Consider the following 25783-nt stretch of genomic DNA (forward strand, 5'->3'; position numbering starts at 1 on the left):
TTCTCTAGTGTCTTCTATGCTTTTTTCAAGCCCAGCTAGTATCTTTGTAATCGCTATTCTGAACTCTAGTTCCAATATCTTACTTATATCCATGCTGATTAGGTCCCTGGTAGTCAGTACTGCCTCCTGTTCTCTTTTTTGAGATGAGTTTTTCCGTCTTGTCATTCTTGCAGAAAGTGGTCACTTTTCTACTTGTAGAATTGCAGCAATTCTTTTCTTACATCTTTGGCTGAGTTCACAGGTGTTCAGAATGATTTGATAGCTATCTACCTGAATTCCTGCAACCAGACAAAACTAAGGTCTCCTACTTCTCCACCATCTTAGACTCCTCCCCCTCCTACTCAAGCTTAACTCTTCCAAAAAGACCCAGTCTGTTCTTTAAACTAGAGTACCACTCTAGTTTTTGAAACAACATGCAGACAGCATTCCCTTGAGATGAAGGGAGATACTTAGAGGATAATATGAAATTCTACTTAAATGCCAAAGTAGCAACTTTAGTCCTTACATGACACACAATCACAGTCATTTGTTTGTCCCTGTGTGGTCTAAATAAAAAATGAAAAGGAAGCGAGGAAGGAAATCTTCCTATAGAAGCATCTAGCCATAACTGAAAAATTTCAAAACATTTTTGTTATCTTTGCCTCTCTTTCTGGATTCTCTAGTGTCTCTAGCTTGCAGTTAAAACTCCTTATAATACATCAAAAGCCTAGTATCTTTGCTTTAGGGGCAAAGTAGTGAAAGAAGATGAGTGGTTATGTTGCTGTTTGGAAACAGTGAGTGGTGACAAAACCCTGGATGTACTGAAGAAAGGCAGTGAACTGGAAGGTAAACTGTGGCCCCAGTTTCCACCTCGAGTTAGTTTCCTTAGGGCTCCCTGTAACCGCAGTCCCTGCACCTGTGGGGCCCTAACCCTACCACACAAAGAGCCAGCCATCAATAGCTTGGGAGAGGGGGAGGGGTGGAATCACCATTTACACTGCCTCACTGATGAGTCTAAGATGCATGCAGACTCCATTTCTGTTGTCCTCACGAAGCCAACCTTCTGGAACCCTGGCTGAAACTCAAGAACACATACCTTCCACAAGGTTTTCAAACATAATTATTTTTAAATAAACCTTAAGAATACACCCTGGTTGTAATTTGGGGGACTACCGACCGTGAGTAAAAGTTATTAGTACCATTCTTGTAGTGTATTATCAGATGATCACTGAGAATATGAATTCCTGAGAATAATAACTGTTAGTTATTAACAATCACAAAGAACATTTAAAAACTTTGAATAGGGGCCAGTAGACAAAATCAAATATATAAATTTCTAGGGCAAAAAATGTATAAGAAATTCTCTAGTAAGTAGTTTTGTAAATGCTTTTAAAACCTAACTGTTGGAAGAACCAGCTCTTTTGTACTTACAGCACAGAATTCTTCAAAGGATATTCTTCCATCTCCATCCTTATCTGCATTTATTATGGTTTTGTCTACAATTTGCTGTAACTGTGTATCTTTCAGATTGTTCCCCACCATCATCTTCAGCACCTGGAAGAGTTCCCCATTGGAAATATAGCCATCTTTATCCATGTCATAGATACGGAAAGCAACTAAAAAAAGAGTAAGGAAAATCAATGACAATTATAAGGCAACCACAAGTAAATACTTGAAATGAGGAAGGAAAAAAGCAACCTATCAAATATCTAGAATTAGAACCATGATGATGGCTCCTTCCCACATTTGATCATGCATCTAGGAGCAGTTAAACACAGCTGGGTAAGAGTGTGGGCTTTGCAGTCAAGAGTGCTTGGCCAAATAGCGTTCTACACATAAAATTGGGACTAGTAACAGTTTCCACCCTCCCAGGTTCTTTAGAGCAGTTTATGATGACACGTAATACATGTGAATTGCTTAGAATAGTGTCTGAAACATGGCAAAAGCTCAATAAATGATAGCAATTGCTATCACTATTATTCTCATTTATATTAAGAGCACTTACAAAGGCTATCTGCATATATCCTGTGCCTCGGAGAACTGTTAACTGAATAAAATGTCTCCAGTTAAGAGCTGAATACCTTAAAAAGGTATCAGATGTTCACTGTCATAGAGGCTGTCTACATAAACCAAAATAGTGGACCTCTGGCTAAATAAGTGTATAAACTAAGTTTACCTAATCACATTTGAACATTTCTTCACACTTTCATCAAAAAATCTTATCCAAGACACATAGTTTACATAGCTGTTTTCAGTAGAAAGAAATTGTTTTGTTTTTATCCAATTAACAAGCAACAGTGACACATTGTTTTTAAAATACTAGTTGTAATCTCCTAAAAGGATTTTCTCCAGAATATAAAATTGCTGTTACATATATTAAGAATCTAGAATAAAAGACATCTTTTCGAATATGTTAAAAGGAGATTATAATGCAGTATAAGGTAGTAGGGACATAAGAGGGAGAATGAACTCAGTGAAGAAAAATACTTACACCTCAACTTCTGTTCCTTATCTCCTTTGACACTGAACTGAGAGACTCCCTCAATGAATTCTGAATAAGAACAGAAAGTATTTACAAATCAGAAGTTTCTATTTTTTTATGTAGAAAAATACATATCCCCACACACACACAAACTCTCATATCCACAAAAGGATGTTTCCTTGCTGCAAAAGAAAATATTACTAAAGCAGTTTTAAACTGGAAATACCAAATTTGAAGCTTCAACAAACAAGGTTCTATATGTATATTTTTAATCTGAACTTGGAAGTTCTCTAAGGTTAAATCAATTTGAACAATATTATAAGGAACTCTGAGCTTACCACTAAGCGACATATTCTTCAGAATGTAACTATAAAAGGGGGGCTTTAAAAAAAAAAAAAAATCAAGCCCCATGTCAGGCTCTCTGCTCAGTGGGGAGTCGGCTTCTCCCTGTCCCTCTGTGCTGTCTCTCGCTCTCTCTCAAGCAAATAAATAAAATCTTTAAAAAATAAAAAGATCATGGGGCACCTGGCTGGCTCAGTAGGTAGCACATGCAACGTTGGTCTCAAGGTTGTAAGTCTGAGCACCCACATTGGGAGTGGAGATTACTTAAAAACAAAATCTTAAAAAAAGAAAGTATTATAAAAAGATTATATATTGTTTTGGGCTTTTTAATTTTTTCAAATTTATTTTAAGTAATCTCTACTTCCAACATGGAAATCAAACTCACGACACCTAGACCATTAGTCTCATGCTCTTCCAACTGAGCCAGCCAAGCTCCCTGATTATACAATGTTTTGCCAGAAAAAAAATAATTTTGAATTTCTGGTTCCAAAATTCAGACCCATTTAATATAAAGCCTTATGAAAATGATCGTTTTTCTACACTGCCTGCTAAACACTCATAAAATCAGCTTTAGATCCCCCTTCGCTTAAAATTCAGTCCCTGGAACACAAAATCTGTTGATGACAAATCACAGAATCAAATATAAAATTTTGTACCATGGCAAAAGCACTATTGTTTTACATAAGAATCTAGATTAACTAGGGGCACCTGGGTGGCACAGCGGTTAAGCGTCTGCCTTCGGCTCAGGGCATGATCCCGGCGTTATGGGATCGAGCCCCACATCGGGCTCCTCCACTAGGAGCCTGCTTCTTCCTCTCCCACTCCCCCTGCTTGTGTTCCCTCTCTCGCTGGCTGTCTCTATCTCTGTCAAATAAATAAATAAAATCTTAAAAAAAAAAATCTAGATTAACTAAAATAACCCTTTGTATAATGCTCACATCCTTACTACTACACTTTAATTTATATTGGTTAGTGATTAAATCTCATTCTTTAAAAAGGGTTTCTAAAAATGCAGTTCTGGGGCACCTACAGTCAGTTAAACATCTGCGTTTGGCTCAGGTCATGATCCAAGAGTCCTGGGATCGAGCCCCATGTTGGGCTCCCTGCTCAGTGGGGAGCCTGCTTCTCCCTCTCCCTCTGCCACTCCCCCTGCTTGTGTTCTCTCACTGTCTTGTTAAATAAATAAAATAAGATAAAATAAAATAATAAATAAAAATGCAGCTCTAATATTGTTTCCCTAGAGGTAAGACTGATTTTTCTAAAAACAAAGGAAAGCCTAAATTTTTTTAAAGCTTACCTTAAAGGACAATTTCATCATTTATGAAACAGTAAAAGACCCTAGTTCATTAAGGTTCATATACCACAGATTTTGAGAATTTAACAATTATACAATCACCAATAAACACATTTTTAAAAAACTAAATTTATCAGACATTTTTCATACACAAAAGTGTAAGATTAGTCATAGATTACATAACTTGTTAAACTACTTTCTTACCTTTAAAGTCTACTTCTCCATTCCCATCTGTGTCAAATATATCTATTACTCGCTGTACTAAAGGATTCTGTTGTAACTCAGGCAGAGACATGAACTCTTCCACACTCAAAGATCCCGAATTGTCCAAGTCGAGCTTCTTAAATCTCTTTCCTAGCCTTTTAATTTCATCAGCATCAACTAAAAGCAAACCAAAAAAGACAGCAAGATTTACAAATGATTTTATAAAAATTATAGGGGAAAAAATCCAGCAGTTAATCAATAGTTTAATTTCTAGTTTAATTAAAGGAGTTTCATACACTATTGCTTAATTCCTTATGAGAGAGAAAGTCATAATATTTTTATTTGGTTACCTTTTTGTTTGCCTGCCCCTGCCATAACATACAACCGACTGTATACTGCACCAAGATATTATAGGATTGCAACGCTAAGCTGATCATGGAAGTCAGGTGATTCCTACGAGGCAGGCTAAATCCATCTCTGTTCTGTACCAAAATTATCTTTTCCCTATCTTTTTAAAGTTTAATTTATTTCTAATAGTTCATGGTTTGAACAGGATTCAAAATTCAAGGCCTTCCTCCTGTTCCATCTTGTAGACATCCAATTCCCCTCCTCGGAGGCAATTTCTTGAATACTCTTCCAGAGATATTCTTAGCAAGTGTGAGCAAATAAAACACAGGCCTTTACTTTTTTTAACCAAAAAAACCACAGCTAGCAAAATTCACTTTTCAATGCTTTAAAGAAAAACAACTTAAGAAATGTTTGCATTAGTCTGTAATTACTCTATAAAAATTCAGTATCAGGTCTCCTAGCAGCATATATATTCTTGAAAAAGATAATTTTCTTCTAAATTACGTTACTGTTTTCATTTCTTTAAGAAATCAGACTAATTCATACAAATAATTTTAATCACTGAGCAGAATACAAGTATATTAAAAAACATAGCTTCCTAAAAAAAAATTTTAAAAAATCAACAAGTCAAATGTTACGCAGCCCAAGAGTATACATGTATTATAGCCCACAGTATTAAGAGACGGAGACTGCAAACTGTTTTTGAAAATTCAACTATATGGCATCCTCATTATAAGAACTTAAAAGTTAAAGAACAGATTTTTTAAATATAAAAATATTATCTTAAAATGGAATAAAAATTAGAATTATCTGAATGACTGAAGTACAGACTGTACAACTACCACATGCTGCTCTGATACGAAGTAGTTCATATGCAATTGGCAAAGGGAGTCGTGTCACTCAGTACAGCACAGAAATGTCACTGGTGGGGCGCCTGGGTCGCTCAGTCGTTAGGCATCTGCCTTTGGCCCAGGGTGTGATCCCAGAGTCCTGGGATCGAGTCCCACATCAGGCTCCTCCGTTGGGAGCCTGCTTCTTCCTCTCCCACTCCCCCTGCTTGTGTTCCTTCTCTCGCTGGCTGCCTCTCTCTCTGTCAAATAAATAAATAAAATCTTTTTTAAAAAATTTAAAAAAAAATGTCACTGGTGTGTAGGGACTTTTCCTAGAATGTTATGAAGGAAGGGAAAAGGACCAAGTTTTCTCAAAGAGCAAGTCTTGATAAAATAAAATCTTAAGAAAAAAGGTGAAAATAACAAATGCCTTACTTTAGAGAGCACAAGAGAAAGTTTAGTGGCTTCAAGAACTTCAAGGCTTTCCAACATTGTAACGTGGTGAAAAGTACCAGTAACAAATGAACGAGGTGCAAAGATACTTCCTCATCTTTCCACTCCGCCTCTCCCCACCACCAAACCTCAAAACACAATTAACAAAGGTGACTATACCCTGCCTCATTATTTAATTTTTATAAAATTAGTTTCTGCTGAAGATGATTGTCCTCAAGGACCTTGAGGAAAATCCAAAATAGGAAGCACGAGTCCTAGTTTGAGGCTAATAAATCAATTGCTATGGTGCTTATTAATACAAATGCCAGAGGTTATTTGTGCTAAATTTCAAGATCATAATAGTATTTCTAAGTACTCTGTTACAAAGCTGCATAATGAGTGGTCTATCCAATCCATACTTTTCCCAGACATGTGATTTTTACAACATTTGAGGTGTGCAAAAATACATTTTAATATAACAGAAATGCCTTTCTTAATGATTCATCTAAACACTGCTTCCAACAGCAAAATACACACTTCATAAAAACGTCAACTGCAAAGAGCCTCTATTAAAGAGTATTCCTTCTTTAATGAACAGATGATAAAAGCAAACTGTTCAAATAAACCTTATTTTCTAATGTTCTGTGATGAAACTGGACATCCTTAATCTTGGAGAAAAAACCTTATGAAGTCCCTCAAATGCTTTTCATTTATTTATTTACATGGCTACGTGCCACCTCAGACCAGAGACCACGACTTTTCATTGTTCTTCTGTACACTGTACATAAAAGGTGCTCAATAAGTGTTTTAAATGAGTATTCTAAGAGTTTAAGATTTAAAACTTACTGATCAAAAAATGCCATCAGAATTTAGAGCAAAACTACTTATCTAATCAGATACCAGTAAGCAAATCTTTCAGAACAGTTTCTCCAAGTTCACAGATTTTGCTGAAAGCTACTCTCCTCTCTCTACATACCAAGGATGAGTTAGCTACTTTTTTCTAGTAATCTTTAGTTTTGCCTTAGTTTATAACCACAAACCAGAAAAGGTGATGAGGACGTTGAACATCTGCAAAAGGAAAGACAAGTGTCCACCAGCAGCCTCTCATTTAGCAACAGCTCTAGAGTGTATCATTAACTGCAAAGAGTAAAGGCAGAAATATAGCACCATACTACTTACAGACCCTCAGATTCCGTTTACTAAGGCTGGGACGTAAATATCAGGTTACCGAGTCACAGTATGAAACTGAAACTGAGGTGAAGGATTATTGTTTCAATTACCGGGAAAACCCCACTAATCCAGAAGACAGCATTCCAGTCTTGACAAACGAATAAGAAATTTTAGGAATAATAAAGATAAATCATAAGCCATCAAATAAATCTTTACACTGCCATCAGTGATCTTTCTAAAAGGCACATTCAGCTAAATTGCTAGCTCTTGTGCTTACAGATCTGTAGTGGCTTCCTAATACAATCAGGATAAAAAAATCTAGAGCCCTTGACAATATTTAGCCTCAATTTAAATTTCCCCCCTCTTCCCGCATTATCTTTACCTTTGCTACAATGCTCTCGGCACAGTTGTTCAGAAAGAACGAAATTCATGCCTCCATTTCCTTATATACCCTCTATTGGAATGTCCTGCCCTGAACTCTCCACTGAGGAGACCCCTATCAATTTTTCTCTGATTAAAAAAGGGGGGGGGGATACTAGCTGTATGTCCTGTGGTTACTAAGTATCATTAATTCATTCTCTGGCAAAGCCCTTAAAGCAACATTTAAAACCATTTTCTGTCTTTTGCTTTAAATATCTTATGAAATACTATAAAACAGTTGATACCTATTCTGGATGAGAAGTTACAACTTTCCTCAAAGGCAAAGCAATGTGCCAGTGATCACACTTCAACAGAACTGGCTTTTTACACAGTCCCTGATGTAAGACCTGGAGGGAATGAGCTCTGTCTAATCTTCTATTCACCACCATTCTCACACATTCCTTGCAGCCAAAACTCACCCTGAGATTCTTTTAGAAACCAGTTTAATTTGAAAGAAGGCATTATCTATTCTCCAACCACCCATTTATTTCCTCCTGTCCCTTCCTTCCTGCTTGCCTCAAAATGGTAAGACACAGGCTACTTACTTAGTACTTACTATCTAGTTGAGACTAGCTGAACTGGAGGACTCTGTACCTAAATAATTACAGTATTTGTAAATGGTTAGCCTAGTAGGCAATGCCATAAATATTTTTTAAAGCCAAGATCGAAGAAAGCTAGTCTTCAAAAACAAATGATAAAAATAGTTATTTTAGGTATGGAACAAAGTGATCTATTTGGTCTTTACTGTCACCAGAGAAGCAGTTATTCAGCACTTCCACTTGCCAGCCCTGCAGACCAGATGTGCTGCAGGATTAACCTTACGCTAAATATGAAACAGCATCTCCATTCTTGAAATATGGGCACTTACCAATCGCCTACAAATTAGGCACAGATCTCTGAAATAGATTAAACCCACTGTCGTGGTACCATTATATGTTTCAGATCTGCACTTAGTACAAGTTAAATATTAAAGAACAAATTCCAATTTGGAGTACCAACTTTCATTAAAGATTTTTTCTACCCCTTGGGATCATACTCCCTTAAAACAGATGGACAAGGGGAAAAAAAAACAAACCTCACCCTCTTGACTCATCTTGTGACTCAGAGATACTCGTTTTCATATGTTTTGCCAAGTTAAAACACGTTATTTTTCTACTTTTTGTAAGGATACCTTTGGAAGGACTATCACTTTTAATAGTTGAAAATGCCCACCTATTCAACCTATATTATACAGAGTACTAAAATAAAGAATCTTAGGAAGTCATATACATCACTCTCTAAAATTTAAGCAGGATACTAAAAAGTTGCATCTTTCCATCAGAGTTTATGAAATACAATGTTGTTAATATGGAACTGATGGATTGCTAACACAGAAAACACCAAATTAAACTGCTGAGACCTTACCCACATTAATGCACCCTGACTATACTCAGGGATAAAGGTGAAATCGAGACGGTTACTCATTTTAACAAGTGATTTCAGGGATCTTATTAACACACAAAATAATTAAGAATTTGCTCTAAGAGCTACAGGTAATTTTATTTTTTGCATTGATATGTGTTTTATTTTGGTTTTTCTTTTAGTTTTCAATTCCAGTACAGTTAACATAAAGTGTTTATTAGTTTCAGATGTACAATACAGTGATTCAACAATCCCATACATCACCCAGTACTCATCACAAGTGCCCTCCTTAATCCCCATCACCTATTTCTCCCAGTCCCATACCCACTTCCCCTCTGGTAACCATCAGTTCTCTAGAGTTAAGTGTCTGTTTCTTGGTTCGGGTCTTTTTTTCCCTTTGCTCGTTTCTTAAATTCCACACGAGTGAAATTGTATGGTATTTGTTTTTCTCCGACTTACTTCTTTTAGCATTATACTCTCTGGCTCCATCCATTTTGCTGCAAATGGAAATTTCGTTCTTTTTATATCGGAACAGTATTCCATTGTATATATATACCATCTCTTTATCATCTATTAATGGACACTTGGTCTCCCTTCCATAATTTAGCTATTGCAAATAATGCTGTTATAAACACAGGGGTGCACGTATCCCTTTGGTGTTTTTGTATTTTGGGGGTAGATACCCAGTAGTACGATTACTGGATTGTAGGGTTATCTCTAACCTTCTGAGGAACCTCCATGTTCTCTCACAGCGCCTGTACCAGTTTCCATTCCCCCAATAGTGCAAGAGGGCTCCTTTTTCTCCACATCCTCATTAAGGCTTATTTCTTGGTTGTTGTTGTTTTTTTATTTTAGCCATTCTGACAGATGTGAGGTGATATCTCACTGTAGTTTTGATTTGCATTTCCCTGACAATGAGTGATGTTGAGCATCCTTTCATGTGTCTATTGTCCATTTGTATGTCTTCTTTGGAGAAATGTCTGTTCATGTCTTCTGCCCATTTTTAACTGAATTATTTGTTTTGGGGGCGTTGAGTTCTATCAGTTCTTCATGTATTCTGGATACTAACCCTTTATCCGATATGTCACTTGCAAACATCTTCTCCCATTCCGTAGATTGCCTTTTAGTTTTATTTCCTTTGGTATGCGGAAGCTTTTTATTTTGATGAAGTCCCAAGAGTTTATTTTTGCTTTTGTTTCCCTTGCCTCAGAAGATATATCTAGAAAAATGCTGCTACAGCTCATGTCAGAGAAATTACTGCCTGTGCATTCTCTTCTAGAATGTTTATGGTTTCAGGTCTCACATTTAGGTCTTTAATCCATTTTGAATTTATTCTTAAGTATGGTTTAAGAAGGTGGTCTAATTTCATTCTTGCCCATGTAGCTGTCCAGTTTTCCCAACAACATATATTGAAGAGAGCTACAGTAAATTTTAATAAATACTGTCAACTGGACATATTAGTACTAGAGTTAATATACTACTAAGAGAAAGCTGCATATTCATTCATCACTCTCTCAGATAAAGAAACAACCATCTCCCTTCATATTTTTTTCTCATTTAGAAAAAAGGAATAAAAGAGATTCCAAAATAGTATTATATAGAAGGCATGTAGGTGTCTCTAGCTGCTATAGCATTAATATTATTACTACATGCACTCCAAGCTGCTACTCCACTGTTAGGGTTAAAAGAAAAACAACTTTGAAGTCTAAGCTCTTCTAAGTGATTCTGAGATTTCTCAGAATGAAAAGAAATAAGCAGAATGGTAGAAAAATAAACTTTCCATGAACTTCAGGCAATTCCCAATAATTGTGTAGCAGTCAACAGAAACAAGACTATTCCTCCTTAAGGAAACTCTTTCAAATAGCTAATTTATAAATAATTTACTGTTAATCTATTAATCATCTAAGAACAAAAAGTCTTTTCAAATCCTTTTAGCAGTAGTAATATTTTGGAAGAAACAACTAAATGTCATGTGGGATCCTGTTTAGAATCCTGGAAAAGAAAACTTTCAGATGTCACCAGTTTTTTCACTAAAATATGCAGTTTAACAGTATTGTACCAATGCTGATTTCTTGATTTTGGTAACTGTACTATGGTTTAGTAAAACATTAACATTAGAGGAAGCTAGATGAGAGATATCTGGGAACTCTATTATTTTTGAGACTTTTTCATAACTTTTTAAAAATAATTTCTCCTTAGTCTCCTCTAATTTATGACAACTATTATTTTTTCTCTTGTCTTGAAACTTTTAATCCAATATTTTGTAAAATGTCCCTGAGCTTGAGCTTTCATGTTGGTGTTTTCTCACGATTAGAATGAATTTGGACATTTGGGGCAAGAATACCATAGAAATGATGTGTCCTTATCAGCACGCGGTTATCAAAGGATTCACAACGTCAGTGTGTTTTTGCTAGTGATGTTAATATTGATCACTTGACCAAGGTGGTGTCTGTCAGATTTCAACATTATAAATCAATTACCTTTCCCTTGGTATCAAAAAATATCAGGGAAAGGGGGTGGGGGGGCAGTAACTTTGAGACTATGCAAAAATCCTATTCCTCCTAAAACTGTGACCTAATTTTAGCATCCATAGGTGAATCCTGTGTGCAAGACCTTATTACTGCGGTATTTTTTCCCCCTCTTTCTACATTGAAATGTTCCTATTTAAGAAAAAATTAAAAACCGTCCCTTCTCCCTATTTATTTCATATAACAGCATGGATTCACAGATATTTATTTTACTCTATAGGTTAAAATCCAATAATGTCATTACTTGTTAATCAAATTTTTCCTGCTTTGTTTAGGTACTTACTATCTCAGGTTGGCTTCTGTGTGACCTATCAACAATCCCCACTTTGAGCACCTCCTTAATTTCTGGCACCATAAAATATTCCAGCCTCATCCACACTATACATGATATTTCCAAGAAGAGATTCCCCTATGTATTTTGTATGGCAGGATATTTAGAACTATATTATAGAATGAAAACTATTAAGAAAGATTACTGTAATAAGGAATCTCAGAATTTCTGTCTTAGACATATTTTGGAAAGAGCCATCAGGCATGACAAAATTTCTTATGAAGAAACATGTACTGAATGACTCTTATAAAGACTATCACAAGAATAAAGCATTACAGTGTTATCAATACAAGGCACTGGGAAGTTTCTCAACATAAAAGTTTGATTTTAAAGTTTTAAAGTCTTCTGTAAAATATATCTCCTACAAAGGTAATGAGTAATGTACTTTCATGTTACCCCAAATAAGATGCAAAAACCACCAGAGGGCGCAGCAGAGATAGTCACAGATAAAACCTCCATAAGCAGTTCCCAAAAAACCCCCAAATTCTGTAATGACCTTGTGTATAAGACAGTTTAACATTTATATTCTGCAAGGAACTGTTTGACAACAAATAACCCTACCAATGGGGCGCCTAGGTGGCTCAGTCGTTAAGCATCTGCTTTCGGCTCGGCTCATGATCCCAGGGTCCTGGGATCAAGCCCCCCATCGGGCTCCCTGCTCAGCGGGAAGCCTGCTTCTCCCTCTCCCACTCCCCCTGCTTGTGTTCCCTCTCTCCCTGTGTCTCCCTCTGTCAAATAAATAAAATCTTGGGGAAAAAAAAAACCTACCAATATCACAAGAGAAATGAAAAAGTATTTTATGAAATATGAACAACACACAGTCACACAAATTTGTGCTGTCTTTTCTTACAACGAAAACCTTTCATCCATTTAAAAGGTCTAGATTTTAGGGGCATATCACAATTTTCTAATGCAAGACGCAATGTGTACTTTTGGTGTTTCTAGATTGTAATTTTTATATAATTTTAAAACAAAGTAGGGGACGCGTGGTGGCTCAGTTGGTTAAGTAAGCATCTGCCTTCGGCTCAGGTCACGATCCCAGAGTCCTGGAATCAAGTCCCACGTTGGGCACCCTGCTCAGCGGGGAGTCTGCTTCTCCCTCTCCCTCTGACCCTCTCCCCTGCTCACGCTCTCACTCACTCTCTCTCAAATGAATAAAAATCTTTTTAAGAAAATGAATTGTCAAATATGCAAAAAGCTAGACATCAGCACCAAGAATTACCAAGTTGTAAAATACTAATAAGAAATTTTAAGCCAACTTTGAGAAATAACCAATGTTCCAAAAATATATTATTAAAAACATAGTTCTATAGATTTTGACAAATGTAAACAACTCTGTAAGTAAACATCACTACAATCAAGATAAAAGCATATTTCCATCATCCCAAAATGCTCCCCTGAGCCCTTCAGCAATCAATCATGTCCCCCACCACCAATTGCAGGTAACCACTGTTTTGCTTTCTATTAACTAATTACGTCTAGAATTTCATATAAATGGGATCATAAAAGATGTACTCTTATATCTACTTTTTCTCATCTAGTTTTTTTACATTAATTCAAGTTGTCTTGTATGTCAATAGTTTGTTCCTTTTTATTGCAGAATAGTACAGTCCACTGTATGGATATACACTTTTTTTAATGCATTCATCAGTTACTAGACATACCTATTGTTTCCTGTTTGGGACTATTAGGAATAAAGCTGCCAAGAACATTCACAAATTCTTTTTGCAAACAAATGTTTTCCCGGACTTGCTATGTCACACGGGGTAAGCATATGTTCAATTTTCAGAAACAGTCAAAAAGTTTTCCAGAGTGGTGTCCCATTTTACACTCTCATCACCAGTGCGGGAGAACTACAGGAGCTCCACGTCCTTGTCAACATGCGGCACTGTCAGTCTTTGTAAGTGCGGCCATCCTAGCGGGTGGCAGCAGCGTGCAGTTTGAATCTGCACGTCTCTGAGGACTAGTGATCCTGAGCATCTTTTTCATGTGATTACTGTCAAATTCATCTATCTTCGTTTGTGAAGTGACTGTTCAAATCTTTTACCCTTTTAAAAACTGGGTTGTCTCAAAGAGTTGTGAAATTCTGTCTCTATACTGACTGATCCAAGTCCTCTGTCAGGTGCAGGTATTTCAAGTAGTTTCTCCCAGTCTGTAAGCTGCCTTTTCAGAGGTGTCTTTTAAAGACCAAAAATGTGGGGCGCCTGGGTGGCTCAGTTGGTTGAGCATCTGACTCTTGATTTCAGCTCAGATCATGATCCTGGGGTCACGGGACCGGGCCCTGCGTCGGGCTCCACACTCAGCGCAGAGTCTGCTTTAGGATTCTCTCTCTCTCCCTCTCCCGCTGCCCCTTACCCCTGCTTGTGCTCAATAAATAAAATCGTACACAGCAAAAATATTCAATTTTGACAAAATCCATTTTTCTTTTATGATTCATGTTTTATGTGTACTAAAAATCTTTGTCTATCCTGGTTGTGAAGATTTTCTCCTATGTTTTCTTCTAGAAGTTCCATAGTTTTAGCTTTTACGTTTAAATCTATGACCCATGTAATTTTTTGTATATGGTATAAGGGTAGAGGCAAATTTTTATTCCATATAAAAATATAGTTATATTTTGTTGAAAAGTATCCCTTACAATGGTATCTTTGACACATTTGTGAAAAATCAACTCTACAAGGGTGCCTGGACGGCTCAGTCAGTTGAGTGTCCAACTCTAGATTTTGGCTCAGGTCATGATCTCAGGGTTCGGAGATAAAGCCTTGGGTCAGGTTCCACGCTCAGCACGGAGTCAGCTTGAGACTCTCTCCCCTCTACCCCTCCCACTTGTGCTCTCTCAAATAAATACACAAATCTTTCAAAAAAATCAGCTATACAAATCAACATGTTGTACACCTTAAATTTACATGTTATACTGACACAATGCCAACTATATTTCAATTAAATAAAAATTAGAAACCAAATTACATATTTACCAGTGAAGGTACATATGTGTGTGTGTGTGTGTATATGTTTGTATGTATGTATTTATATGGATCTATACCCTCTACTCTGTTACCTTGATTTGTCTATCTTATGCCAATACGTTTTATAGTAAATCTTTAAAACAGGGAGCACTGTCCTCATACTTTGCTCTTTTTCAAAATTGTTCTAAGACTTGTACATTTCCATATGGAACTGACAATTAGTTTGGTAATTTTTACAAAAAGCCTGCTGAGAATCTGCTAACGACTGACTTGAATCTATAAATCAGTCTGAGTAGAAATGATGCCCTAACAGTATCAAGTCTTCCAATCTATGAATGTGGTTATCTCTATTTACTGAGGTCTTTTTAAGTTTCTCTTAGTAATGTTTTATAGTTACGCATACAAATCTTACATATATTAGGCTAAATTTTTACATGAATAGTTCATGTTTTTTATTCTTTATAAATGGTATTTCTGTCAATTTCATTTTAATTATTGTGATTAAACTTCCACTGATTTTTGCATACTGTCCTTGTATCCTACAATATTGCCAAATTCACTTATTTCTAGTAACTCAGGATTTGCTATACACACAATGATATCATCTGAAAATAAAGACTATTTTTTACTCCTTCCTTCCTAATCTGAATGTATTTTATTTCTTTTTCTGGACTTAATGTATTGACCAGGACCTCTACTACAATTTTGACTACATTTGGTCAGAGTGAAAAACTATGCCTTTTTCCCAATCTTAGGTGGGAAGCATTCAGTCTTTCATCATTAAGTATGATGTTCAGTCTTTCATCATTAAGTATGATGAGAGTTTTATAGATGCTTTATCAAAGCTAGGAAGTTCCTTTCTCTTCCTAATTTGCTAAAAGTATTTACCACTGAACTCTGTCAAAGATTTTGCTACCTCTATTGATAAAATCATGGTTTTTTCCTCTTATTCTGTCTGCACAGTAAATTATATTGTTTTTTATTTAAAAATCATACTCTGAGGATAAATTCCATTTGGTCATGTTTTGTTGTCCTTTTTACATATTGCTGGATTTAATTTACAAACATTTAAAGATTTTTGCATTACATTCATGGTGAATGTTGGTCTATAGTTGTCTCTATAATGTCTTTGATACTGCTAATGGTGTAATGCTAGCTTCTATTTTCCGAAGTAATCTAGATTTTGATTTTTTTTTCCATTAAATGTTTGCTATAATTTACCAGTAAAGCCATGTGGCTTGGTCTCTTTGTGGAAAGATTTTTAAATAAGAATTCAGTTTCATTAACAAATAAGATTCTATTAAGATTTTCTACTGCTTTTGTGTCAGTTCTTTTGTTTTTGAAGAAATTTTTCCATTTATTTTAAGGTGTAGAATTTACTGGCATAAAATTCTTCGTAATATTCCCTTGTTATCTTTTACATATGGGATCTGTAATGATTTCAGTTCTTTTATTACTGATATTGGTAATTGTGTTTTCTTTCTTCTAGAATGTTCCTTCAAAATGTGAATGCTGTATGTTCCACTGACTTCTTCCTACCTTATATAAAAGGCATGGCCAAAAATGATCCATCACACCGGAACTCATTCATTTTTGGATGTTGTCCAAAAATGTCAAAATAAGCTGCACAGTTGCAGTAATCTTAAAATTCTTTCTTAAAATTGTTTTCAGAGCTAACTGAGCATCAGAAGAAAATTTGTCGTAGAAAAGCCATGTAATGTAAACTGTTCAAAGAAACCTTGGAGATGAGAAAATTAAGATGAGGAAACAGGCCCAGTGAGTTAAGTAAGTTGCTTAATGCTATAAAGCTTGATGGCAAAGCTGAATGACAGGACTTCTTGAAATGCTTTCTGATCTAATTTCTCTTCCTGTGTTAGTTCCATGTGAACAGTTAGTATAAAAGCTTAGGCTAAGAGATATTGGACACTGCTGTTCCTCAAACTGCATTTTTGGGCTAAGTGTGGAGAGAAGGGAATAATAAGAATGTTCTCACTCCAGACACAGAAAAATCAAACACCTAATTCTGAGGCGTTCCCCAACTTATACATTACTGGTTTTTCTACTGACGGTGTTTGTATTGATGTTGTTTTTCTCCTTTGGGTTTATCTACATTGTGGTTCTAATCAAAATAGGCAATAAGCTACTGAATGAAAAAGCATATATTTATAAGACATAATATTTATAAGATCATAAAAACACGAGTTTCCTCACTGTTATTAATAACAATGGCTTAAAAGCCACACTTTTTTTTTTAAACCTAAGTGTACACGGTGTAGGTCAGTAACATATCTTATTCAAAAGATACAGCTCTTAAAGATTTCCATTGTTTTGTAAGTCAAATCCAACCCCAACCCATTACACATCATATTCTCCAGGTTTTCCTCTTATTTTTATCTGTTGCTATGTTCTGTTGCATTTAAACACTTAGCTGCACTTTTCTTTAGTTCTATACCACTCCCCATCCCAAACTCACCCCCAAGATACGGTATTTTCACAAAAGAACGCATATTTAAGAGCCTTCTTTTACTTTCAACACCAATTATTCAAGACTTACTTGTGGCTATTCCAGAGTTCAATCTGGTTTATCAATAATGTGACACTACATATGCAGGGTTTGTTTGTTTTTTTCTTATTGACTTGCCTTTTACGTTAAGAAATTCTGGAAGGGAGGAAGGGAAGGAAGGAGAGGAAGGTAGGTGCTAGCACACAACTTATATATAATGGCTTTTCTTTCTTCTTGAAGACATTCTTCACAGATAATTCTAGCTTCTTGCCCTAATTTGTACCAATTGTTTTCTAGGCCACTGCCATAGCTGTTAGCCTTTTCTCTAAGACACCTTTTCACTGGTGTCTTAGAGATTTGGTTTCTTGGATCTCACTTCATCTTCTTTAACTTCTATTTCATTTTTCTGGGTACATATTCAAGAACTTAAGAACGGTAAATTTCCCAAGTCCTTAAATTTCTGAAAATGTCTTTAATTTGATCTCATACGTGAATAATCATTTAAACTGGTATCAAATTCTGGGTTTAGGAATTCAGAACTTTGAATAAATTGCTCCACAGCTTTCTAATATCTACTGCTGGAGCTAAGAAATCCAATGCCAACAGACTCTATTCTTTTTAGGCAATTTTTTTCCCTGTCTAGCAGCTTTTAGGACTTTCTTTCTACTCTTGCAATTTTAAAATTACAAAAGAAGTTGAAACTAAATGTTGATCTTTTTTCATCTAAACTTCTTGATTATCAGAATGCTCTTTCAATCAGAAGATTTGATTTTACAGGTGAGGAAAATTATCTACTATTTCACTGATTAGCTTTGCTTCTATTTTATCTATTACATTTCTTGAAATTTACTCTAGGCAGATATTACTTGCTGTATTTGTGCCCCAAATCTCTTTTTTTGTACATTTTTCCTTACCCTTTGCTCTAACATTCTGAAGGAGATCCAAGAATTCATCATACTTTTCCTACCTGGTTGGCTAGGCTTTTTCACCAGCTAAAGTAACTGATTTCTGCATACCAGCTACAAAATTATTCAGATTCTGGTAGACCATCACATTACTACATGTCACGTACCTCACTGTTAAAACCTCAAATTTGTAAGTGCTACCATACCAAAACTGGATAGTCTAGCACCTCACTTTTTCTTCAGACTACCTGCCCCCCCCCCAAAAAATTTAGAACCTAGAGGACAATCCACAATTTTTTAAAAAAGTTATCTGTAACACAAAACAAGGTAACAACTCAAAACCCAGTTGTTCAAGCCATACACTATACTTTAGAAAACTTTTCATCCTTCTCTCCATTATTCAGCTCTAAAGTTTTACTCAAAGAAAGCAGAATATAAGTAATTCTCAGTGGACTAGGTAAAATAGAGTTCAGGATCACTAAATTACTAAGTAAATGGTAAATCATGGCTGGTAGATTAAGAAACATGAACTATGTGATATATTTACGAATATTTTAATCAAAGTAACAAATGTAAAAGTCAATTTCAAAGTTAATGACAAAAGTTTTTTTAATGCTAAATAGTATTGTAGAAATAAAATGTTTTTTTTTTTTAAAAAAAAAAAAGATTTTATTTGAGAGACAGAGTATGTGTGTGAGAGAGGGGGAGCGCAAGCTTGAGCAGAAGGGGGAGAAGCAGACCACCCGGCACGACGCAGGGCTCAATTCCAGGACCCTGGGATCATGAGCTGAGCCAAAGGCAGACGCTTATCCGACTGAGCCACCCAGGCACCCCTACAGGAATAAAATGTTTTGAAACATTTTGACCTGTACACATTCAAACTACATTTTTATTGATATTAAAAAGGTTTCCTCTGAAGATTTCTGAGATGATGAATAAAGGTTTGGGAGTCAACCAGAAATCACTCTTTAGAACACAATATTTAAAAATCGAATGGGGGGGAGGCGCCTGGGTGACTCAGTCAGTTAGGCACCCAACTTTTGATTTCAGCTCAGGTCATGATCTCAGGGTCATGAGATTGAACCCTGCGTCAGGCTCTGTGCTTAGCAGGCAGTCTGCTTGAGGTTGTCTCTCCCTCCTCTGTCCCTCCCCCCACTCATGGGTACGCTCTCTCTAAAATAAATAAAATCTTCAAAATAAATGAATCCTGAATGGAATTAAGCTAGTCCATATAAGAAAGGGAAAAGAGGAATGCAGAAATAAAAGAGGAAATTAAATTCACCTTAGATTAACTTCTTCTCTGGAAGTTTGTTTTCATAACAAAAAAAACCCTAGATCTAAAGAATATGAATACGTAAACTTCCCTGCGTCTGATTGAGAGCAGAAATTAACAGCACAAAGTAAAGTCTCTACACTTTCAAGTCACCTGTAAATACTCAAACCAGAAACAAATTGCCTGAATACGAGACTGTTTACTCACAATGAGAGCACTGTCCTAAAGGCTAATTAGGTCTTCAGGGTTTCTACAGATAGTTCTTTATGCAAAACGACATGCCTTCAGGGTCTGCCAAGCTCTTCTTAAGTCACCTTCTAGTGAAGCAAAATTGAGAAATAAAGATTTCTTGGGGTGCCTGGGTGGCTCAGTCGGTTGGGCATCTGACTCTTGATTTTGGCTCAGGTCATAATCTTGGGGTTGTGGGATAGAGCCCCACATCAGACTTCGCTCCATGCAGAGTCTGTTTGGGATTCTCTCTCCCTCTCCCTTTGCCCCTCTCCCCTGCTCATGCTCTCTACCTCTAAAATAAATAGGGGCACCTGGGTAGCACAGTCATTAAGCATCTGCCTTCGGCTCAGGGCGTGATCCCAGCGTTCTGGGATCAAGTCCCACATCAGGCTCCTCCGCTAGGAGCCTGCTTCTTCCTCTCCCACTCCCCCTGCTTGTGATCCCTCTCTCGCTGGCTGTCTCTCTGTGTCAAATAAATAAATAAAATCTTTTAAAAAATAAATAAATAAATAAAACTTAGGGGAAAAAAAATAAAATTAATTAGTTAATTAAAAAAAAAAAAAAAAAAGATCTGTCTTTCATCTACATTCAGTCTACAAAATAAGCCAGACCTAAGTTTACCAATTTTATCAGAAACATTCAGAATTATACTGGTTTTATCAACAGTAAAAATTAGCTGAATCTGAGCTTTCACTCAAACTTCCAACTATTCCCCCATTTAGTCCTCTGCTTAAACTACCTAAAGTAGTATCTTGCACTAGCCACTTTTCCAAGTTATCATGCCAACTTATAACTAAATTCTCAACTTTGAGCAAATCACCCCAACAGAGTATATATACATTTCCTAGTCCAGCCAGGTTAGCCAACAGACAACAAAGTCACAATGGCCTAGAATACTTTAACACAATAAGAAGTGAACATGGAATTGAGAGACAAACATGAGGAGGAGGAGGAGGAAGAGTAGGATGGGAAAAGAATACCTATCTATGTATTGGACAAGCCCAGTTTTACCTAAAATCATTCTATAAACATAAATGTAACATGAACCTTGTAAAACCTACGTAAGGAAGGCAATTAAAAACATGACTCTCAAGCATGACTACTTGAGGTCAACTCACGGTTTTGTTGCTTTACCTGCTGCTGTGTGGCCTGAAGCCTATGTTACGGAAGGTCCCTCTACGTCCTGTTTTCTCATCTATACAACAGGGAAAGTAAACCTCTTTCATGAGGCTATTGTAAGGATTAAAAAGATTAATGTATGTGAAGTGCTTAGAATGGTGCCTGGCACATGTTAAATGCCATGTAAGTATTTGTTGTGATTATTTATGAAAATGAATGGAGTGACTGGTAACTACTGAGTTTTACCAAAGGTAAAGCCTTTAAAATTATCCAAGGAGTTGTCTATTACTCCAGCTATGAGCTCCTGATAGCTTTTTCAGTCAGCAGCCATTTATTCAGCATTTGCTCTACGCCAGGCACCGCACTTATGCTTCTACTGTCGGTGCCTTAACTCCTTTATTGGTGAAAATGTCCTTAAACAGCCTCCTGTTATTATTAAAGCTTGCTGTGTTGCGTGCCGTACTTAGCTATAAATCAAGTATTTATCCTTGATACCATTCTTAGTTATTTCCCTCTCCTTTTTCCCATTCATTAAAAAAAACCTGTTAGTAATGGAAAATTTCAGACACATACAATAGTTTAATGAATCAAATAGTTTAATGAATTCCATATACCTATCATCCAGCTTCAACCAGCTTCAATTAACACATGAGAAATCTTATTTTATTTACACACCCATTTCAATTATTTTACACCAAATCCCAGACATACCATTTCCTTGTAATTGACCAGTATTTCTCTCTAAAATAATTCTTTTTAAAACATCACAATATTACTTGAAAAAAATATTAATAAATTAATAATTAACTCCTTGATATTAAATAATCGTGCTCCAATTTCCCCAAGCAGCACAAATGACTTTACAGGTTTTCTGAATCCTGCCTGATTTGGCAAAGAGGCAATGTGTCAATAAACTGAAGGTGACCTTAAGAGTAACAGCTTCATTACAGTAGTAAGAGATGAAAGCCAGAATGCTAGCAGACCAAGAAATTAGCAGAAATAAGGAAACAGAGATAACTATATATGCTCTTTTTTTTTGAGAAGCTCAAGCATGAGAAAAAGTGAAAGGTACGTGCAGGATCAGAATCACAGCATAGGTGGTTATATGTGTAAACTGAAGAGAGATGAAGAGGCTGAAGACATAGAAGACACAGGACAAAAACAGAGAAACAAAATAAGGTCCTAGAGATGAAGTTAAAAGCACAAGAGGCTGACCCTGAATAAGAGAGCTATAACACAAATTCTGACACTGATGGAAGGAGTTCGTGAAGTATGAATGGGACTGGGAAAATCAGCAGGCAGGGGTGGAAGGTGCAAGTGGAGGCATGTGAAGGCTAACACAAAATGTTTCCAGTTTTCTTAAGAATCAGGAGAGAAAGCACTAATTAAAAGCAGAATACTGGAAGGATTATGTAGGGGATTTGGATAGAATGTTGAAGAACTGGATGGAATTTAAGGAGATTTGGGGGAAAAAAACCCACAACAAATGGACCAGACAGGTAAAGAATTAATTAGCATTCAAATCCTATTCAGTTTTCAAAGCCATTTTCAAGCATCACCCCTTCCACGAAGTTTTGTTTTCTTTTCTTTTCTTTTTTTTTTTGAAAGAGAGAGGGAGAGAGAGAATCTTAAGCAGGTTCCACACCCAGAACGGAGCCAGGCAAAGGGCTTGATCTCACTATCAGGACCCTGAGATCATGACCTGAGTGGAAAGAGTTAGATGCTTAACTGACTGAGTCACCCAGGCGCCCCTCCATGAAGTTTTTCTTAATGTCCTTAACCAAAAGTAATTGTCCCTCCTTAGACCCTTTGTTTTTATTTCTCATAATGGTTTACTTGTACTGTAATAATTTCTCCCCATAGCCAGGCTGTAAGCACTTTGTGGGTGCTTATCTGTTTATCACAGAGCCAAAGACAATACCTTACAGGATATAATTTAGATTCTTCTTACCTTTTTAAAAAGCACGCTTTTAAATACTAAAACAACAAAACAGAAACTACTTGAAGAGTTAAGAAGACCACTCAAGGCAAAGACAATTACATAAGGCCTCAGTAAGAACATAGAATTGAGGTGCGTCTTGGAGGGAAGAGAAGGCATGACATCATTTTACCTGAACAGGGAAGTATAAATAGTGAAGTGCCTCAAGGATTAGTTTAAACATCTTATCTATAATAGTAGCTATTCACAGACAACAATAAGCTCTTCCAATAGTGAAGAGGTGTCTTAAACGAGCAAAAAAAAGTTTACTGCAACATGTGGGGAGGGGCAAAGTAGTGGTTTTAATGTGGACAGGTTCACTTTGGGGAAATGCATCCAAATCGTGTATAAAATTGATAAAAGCACATTTTATTATAGTGAACCAAAGAGGGAACAGAAAAATCCAGATAAGATTCATAGCTGGTTGAACAATCACTGACAAGTACAGATCTTTAGTGACAAGGCTCAACAGCTTCAAAGAAGCATAAATGAAGTCCTCAGAAAGAAGACTGAGTTCTGATGATAAAACTGAAAGGGGCAGCTTTAAGAGTGTATGAAATCTACTTCAGATACTTACCACCCATTTTTTAAAAACAGAATGGCCTTTGCCATTCTGGATATGCGTACCCTTAGGGACCTCTTTCCTTGGCAAAGAAACAAAAACTAACTTTCTAAGACCTCTTTCCTGTTGTAATCCCAACAGCCAATCCCAACTCTATTTGCAGTCTGAAGCCCAGCTAATTACAGATTTCCAGACCTCCTTTTTGCCCACTAGCAACTGGAGAAATAATTGTGTCACATGTTCAAACTAAACACTAAGTGGCAAGGCACGATTTTGAGCAGAATCCTTTCAATTCTAAAGCAACTGACACAGTAACTGCGCCAGAGACAAGAATTATAGATCTAGATTAACACCCGGGCACCAGTATGGAACTACTCTCATCTTGATCATATTTCAGAGGTAGGTCAGACACTGACAGAAGTGACAGTTCTCCAATCCAGAAGACCACAACAGTCTGTAACAGGGTTCAGTATACTTTTTCTGTAACGGGCTAGGTAGTAAATATTTTAGCTTTGTGTCCCATATGGTCTCTGTTACAACTATTCAATTCTGCCACTGTCACATGAAAACAGCCACAGGCACTATGTAAGCAAATGGGCACAGCTGTATTCCAACAAAAATTTATTAACAGAAACTAACGGCAGGCAGTAGTTTACCAACCCCTATGTTTACCAAAACATAGGGAAATAAGCCAATAAGCCAAATAAGTCATAATTAGGTTTGGCTTTGATCAATATGCTGATGTAACAATTTATCCCCATGTTTAAAATAGAAACATACATACACCTACATATGATCATAATTACACAAGAAATTCATTTTAAAAAGCCTGGGAGGAAAGAGTGAAATAAAATGTAAACAGGAGTTGGGATGGCAGAATTACAGGTAACTGGTCTTAGAGCATGACCATTTAAAAATTTTTTTTAATTACAGAAGTCACAAAATGTAAGATAAAATAATAATTTCAGCTTATTATAACGGCTATAAAGAAAATAAACAGGGTACTTACTATTCATGATAGAGAGAAATCTAAGCAGCAGAGAGAGAGAGAACATCTCCCAACAGGTGATATTTATGCTGACACCCGAATAACAACAAAGTCAGTCAAATAAAGAGCTGACAGAACAGCATTCTACCCAGAGCTCATAAGCAAGCAAAGATGCTGAGGAGAATGAAACGGACACGCGTTTTGGGAAAAGAAAGGAGACCAACGAAACATAAAGAGCAACTGGGAAAATGGTTTTAGCAAGACACAAAGGAAGTGACACTTCATTGCAAGGTAAGATGTCTCCGAACAAGGAAGAACCAGCTGCATCAAACAGGGACAGAAAGGGCAAGGAAGATTCAGAATGGTTTAGGGATTCTGGGATCTCATGATGGCATCTAAATTTATCAAAGGTCCCTACTCCAATTCTAAAGATCTCTCCCTTACCCAATCATAGCCCTTCCACACAAGAGACTTTATGATTTTTATTTAATCTCCCTGGTCCTCTGACTGATCCTTAAATCAAGAATTTCTAAAACTGTCATTTTCTTTCCTTATGTTCTCCAGTACAGTCAGAAATAACCAGACCAACCACACTTTTTACACTCTTCATTCCCCTGAGAAACATATTTTGCAATAGCTACTTGGTCTATGGAAGGTTTGCCTTCAACAAACATTTTTTGTTACCAAAGGATAAATAAATCAGCTGTTTACTTGAAACTCTGTTCATCTGAAAGACTTCTGTTGGGTTGCTCCACTGAGATTCGAGGGTTGATTTGTAACTACAGCATAGTGCAGATAATATAGAGCAGCTCTATTAAAAAAAACTTCCCTACTCTGATAACTTAAAAAGACTTTAAGTCAAATTCATTACCCACTTTAAATAGTTAAGGACTAACTTTGCTATCCACAGAGAGATATATAGAGGGGTACGATTTATATACATACATAGGTATGTGTAAATAAAGAAATTCTTGATAACAAGAATATCTGACTTACAGTGTGAGCACATTTCCAAAGGATAACTTGCCTCATTTCCCTGGAGAAAAGAAATAAATAATAATTAGTCACAAAATTGGCACAAATTTCTTTAAAAGGTTAAATACTTTGAGTCACAAAACATAGGGAAATAAGTAAAAAACCAAAGTAGCTAGATAAATTACAGTTTTTTGATATGAAAAAAATTATACAATATGACAGAAAGAGCTCTTGAATCAAACAGGCCTGAGCCATGTGACTTACACAAACATTTGAGTAAAATTTATTTTAAATATTTTTAATGCCCTAAATATGTTGTATACCAGATTGTAACACACTGGAGACTATCAAGGCTCTAACTGAATTCAATTTGGGACAGAGCTCAGAAAAAGCTTCTCCTGCCACCTCTATTTAAATGAAGAGTTTCCTGAGACTGTAAAGCTCTTTAAAAAGAAAAAACCAAAAACATTTATAACTGCGCTGATGATGAGGGAAGAGAAGGCAAGCTGAGGACAAAGCAGAAAC

At 36.3% G+C, this 25783-nt stretch overlaps 1 protein-coding gene across 3 annotated transcripts in view; it reads right to left on the reverse strand.

Moving 5' to 3' along the window:
• Positions 1 to 25783, reverse strand: part of PPP3R1 (protein phosphatase 3 regulatory subunit B, alpha) — a 69278-nt gene that overhangs the window by 11019 nt on the left and 32476 nt on the right. For all 3 annotated transcript variants that reach the window (XM_026484313.4, XM_057309389.1, XM_048222448.2), the window contains exons 2-5: positions 25280 to 25319; positions 4302 to 4478; positions 2471 to 2530; positions 1411 to 1595 (exon numbers count right to left, since the gene is read on the reverse strand). In XM_026484313.4, the coding sequence (XP_026340098.1) occupies positions 1411 to 1595; positions 2471 to 2530; positions 4302 to 4478; positions 25280 to 25319 (462 nt within the window). The remainder of the gene's footprint in view (positions 1 to 1410; positions 1596 to 2470; positions 2531 to 4301; positions 4479 to 25279; positions 25320 to 25783) is intronic.

Source organism: Ursus arctos, unplaced genomic scaffold, assembly GCF_023065955.2.
Source record: "Ursus arctos isolate Adak ecotype North America unplaced genomic scaffold, UrsArc2.0 scaffold_8, whole genome shotgun sequence".
NCBI lineage: Eukaryota > Metazoa > Chordata > Mammalia > Carnivora > Ursidae > Ursus > Ursus arctos.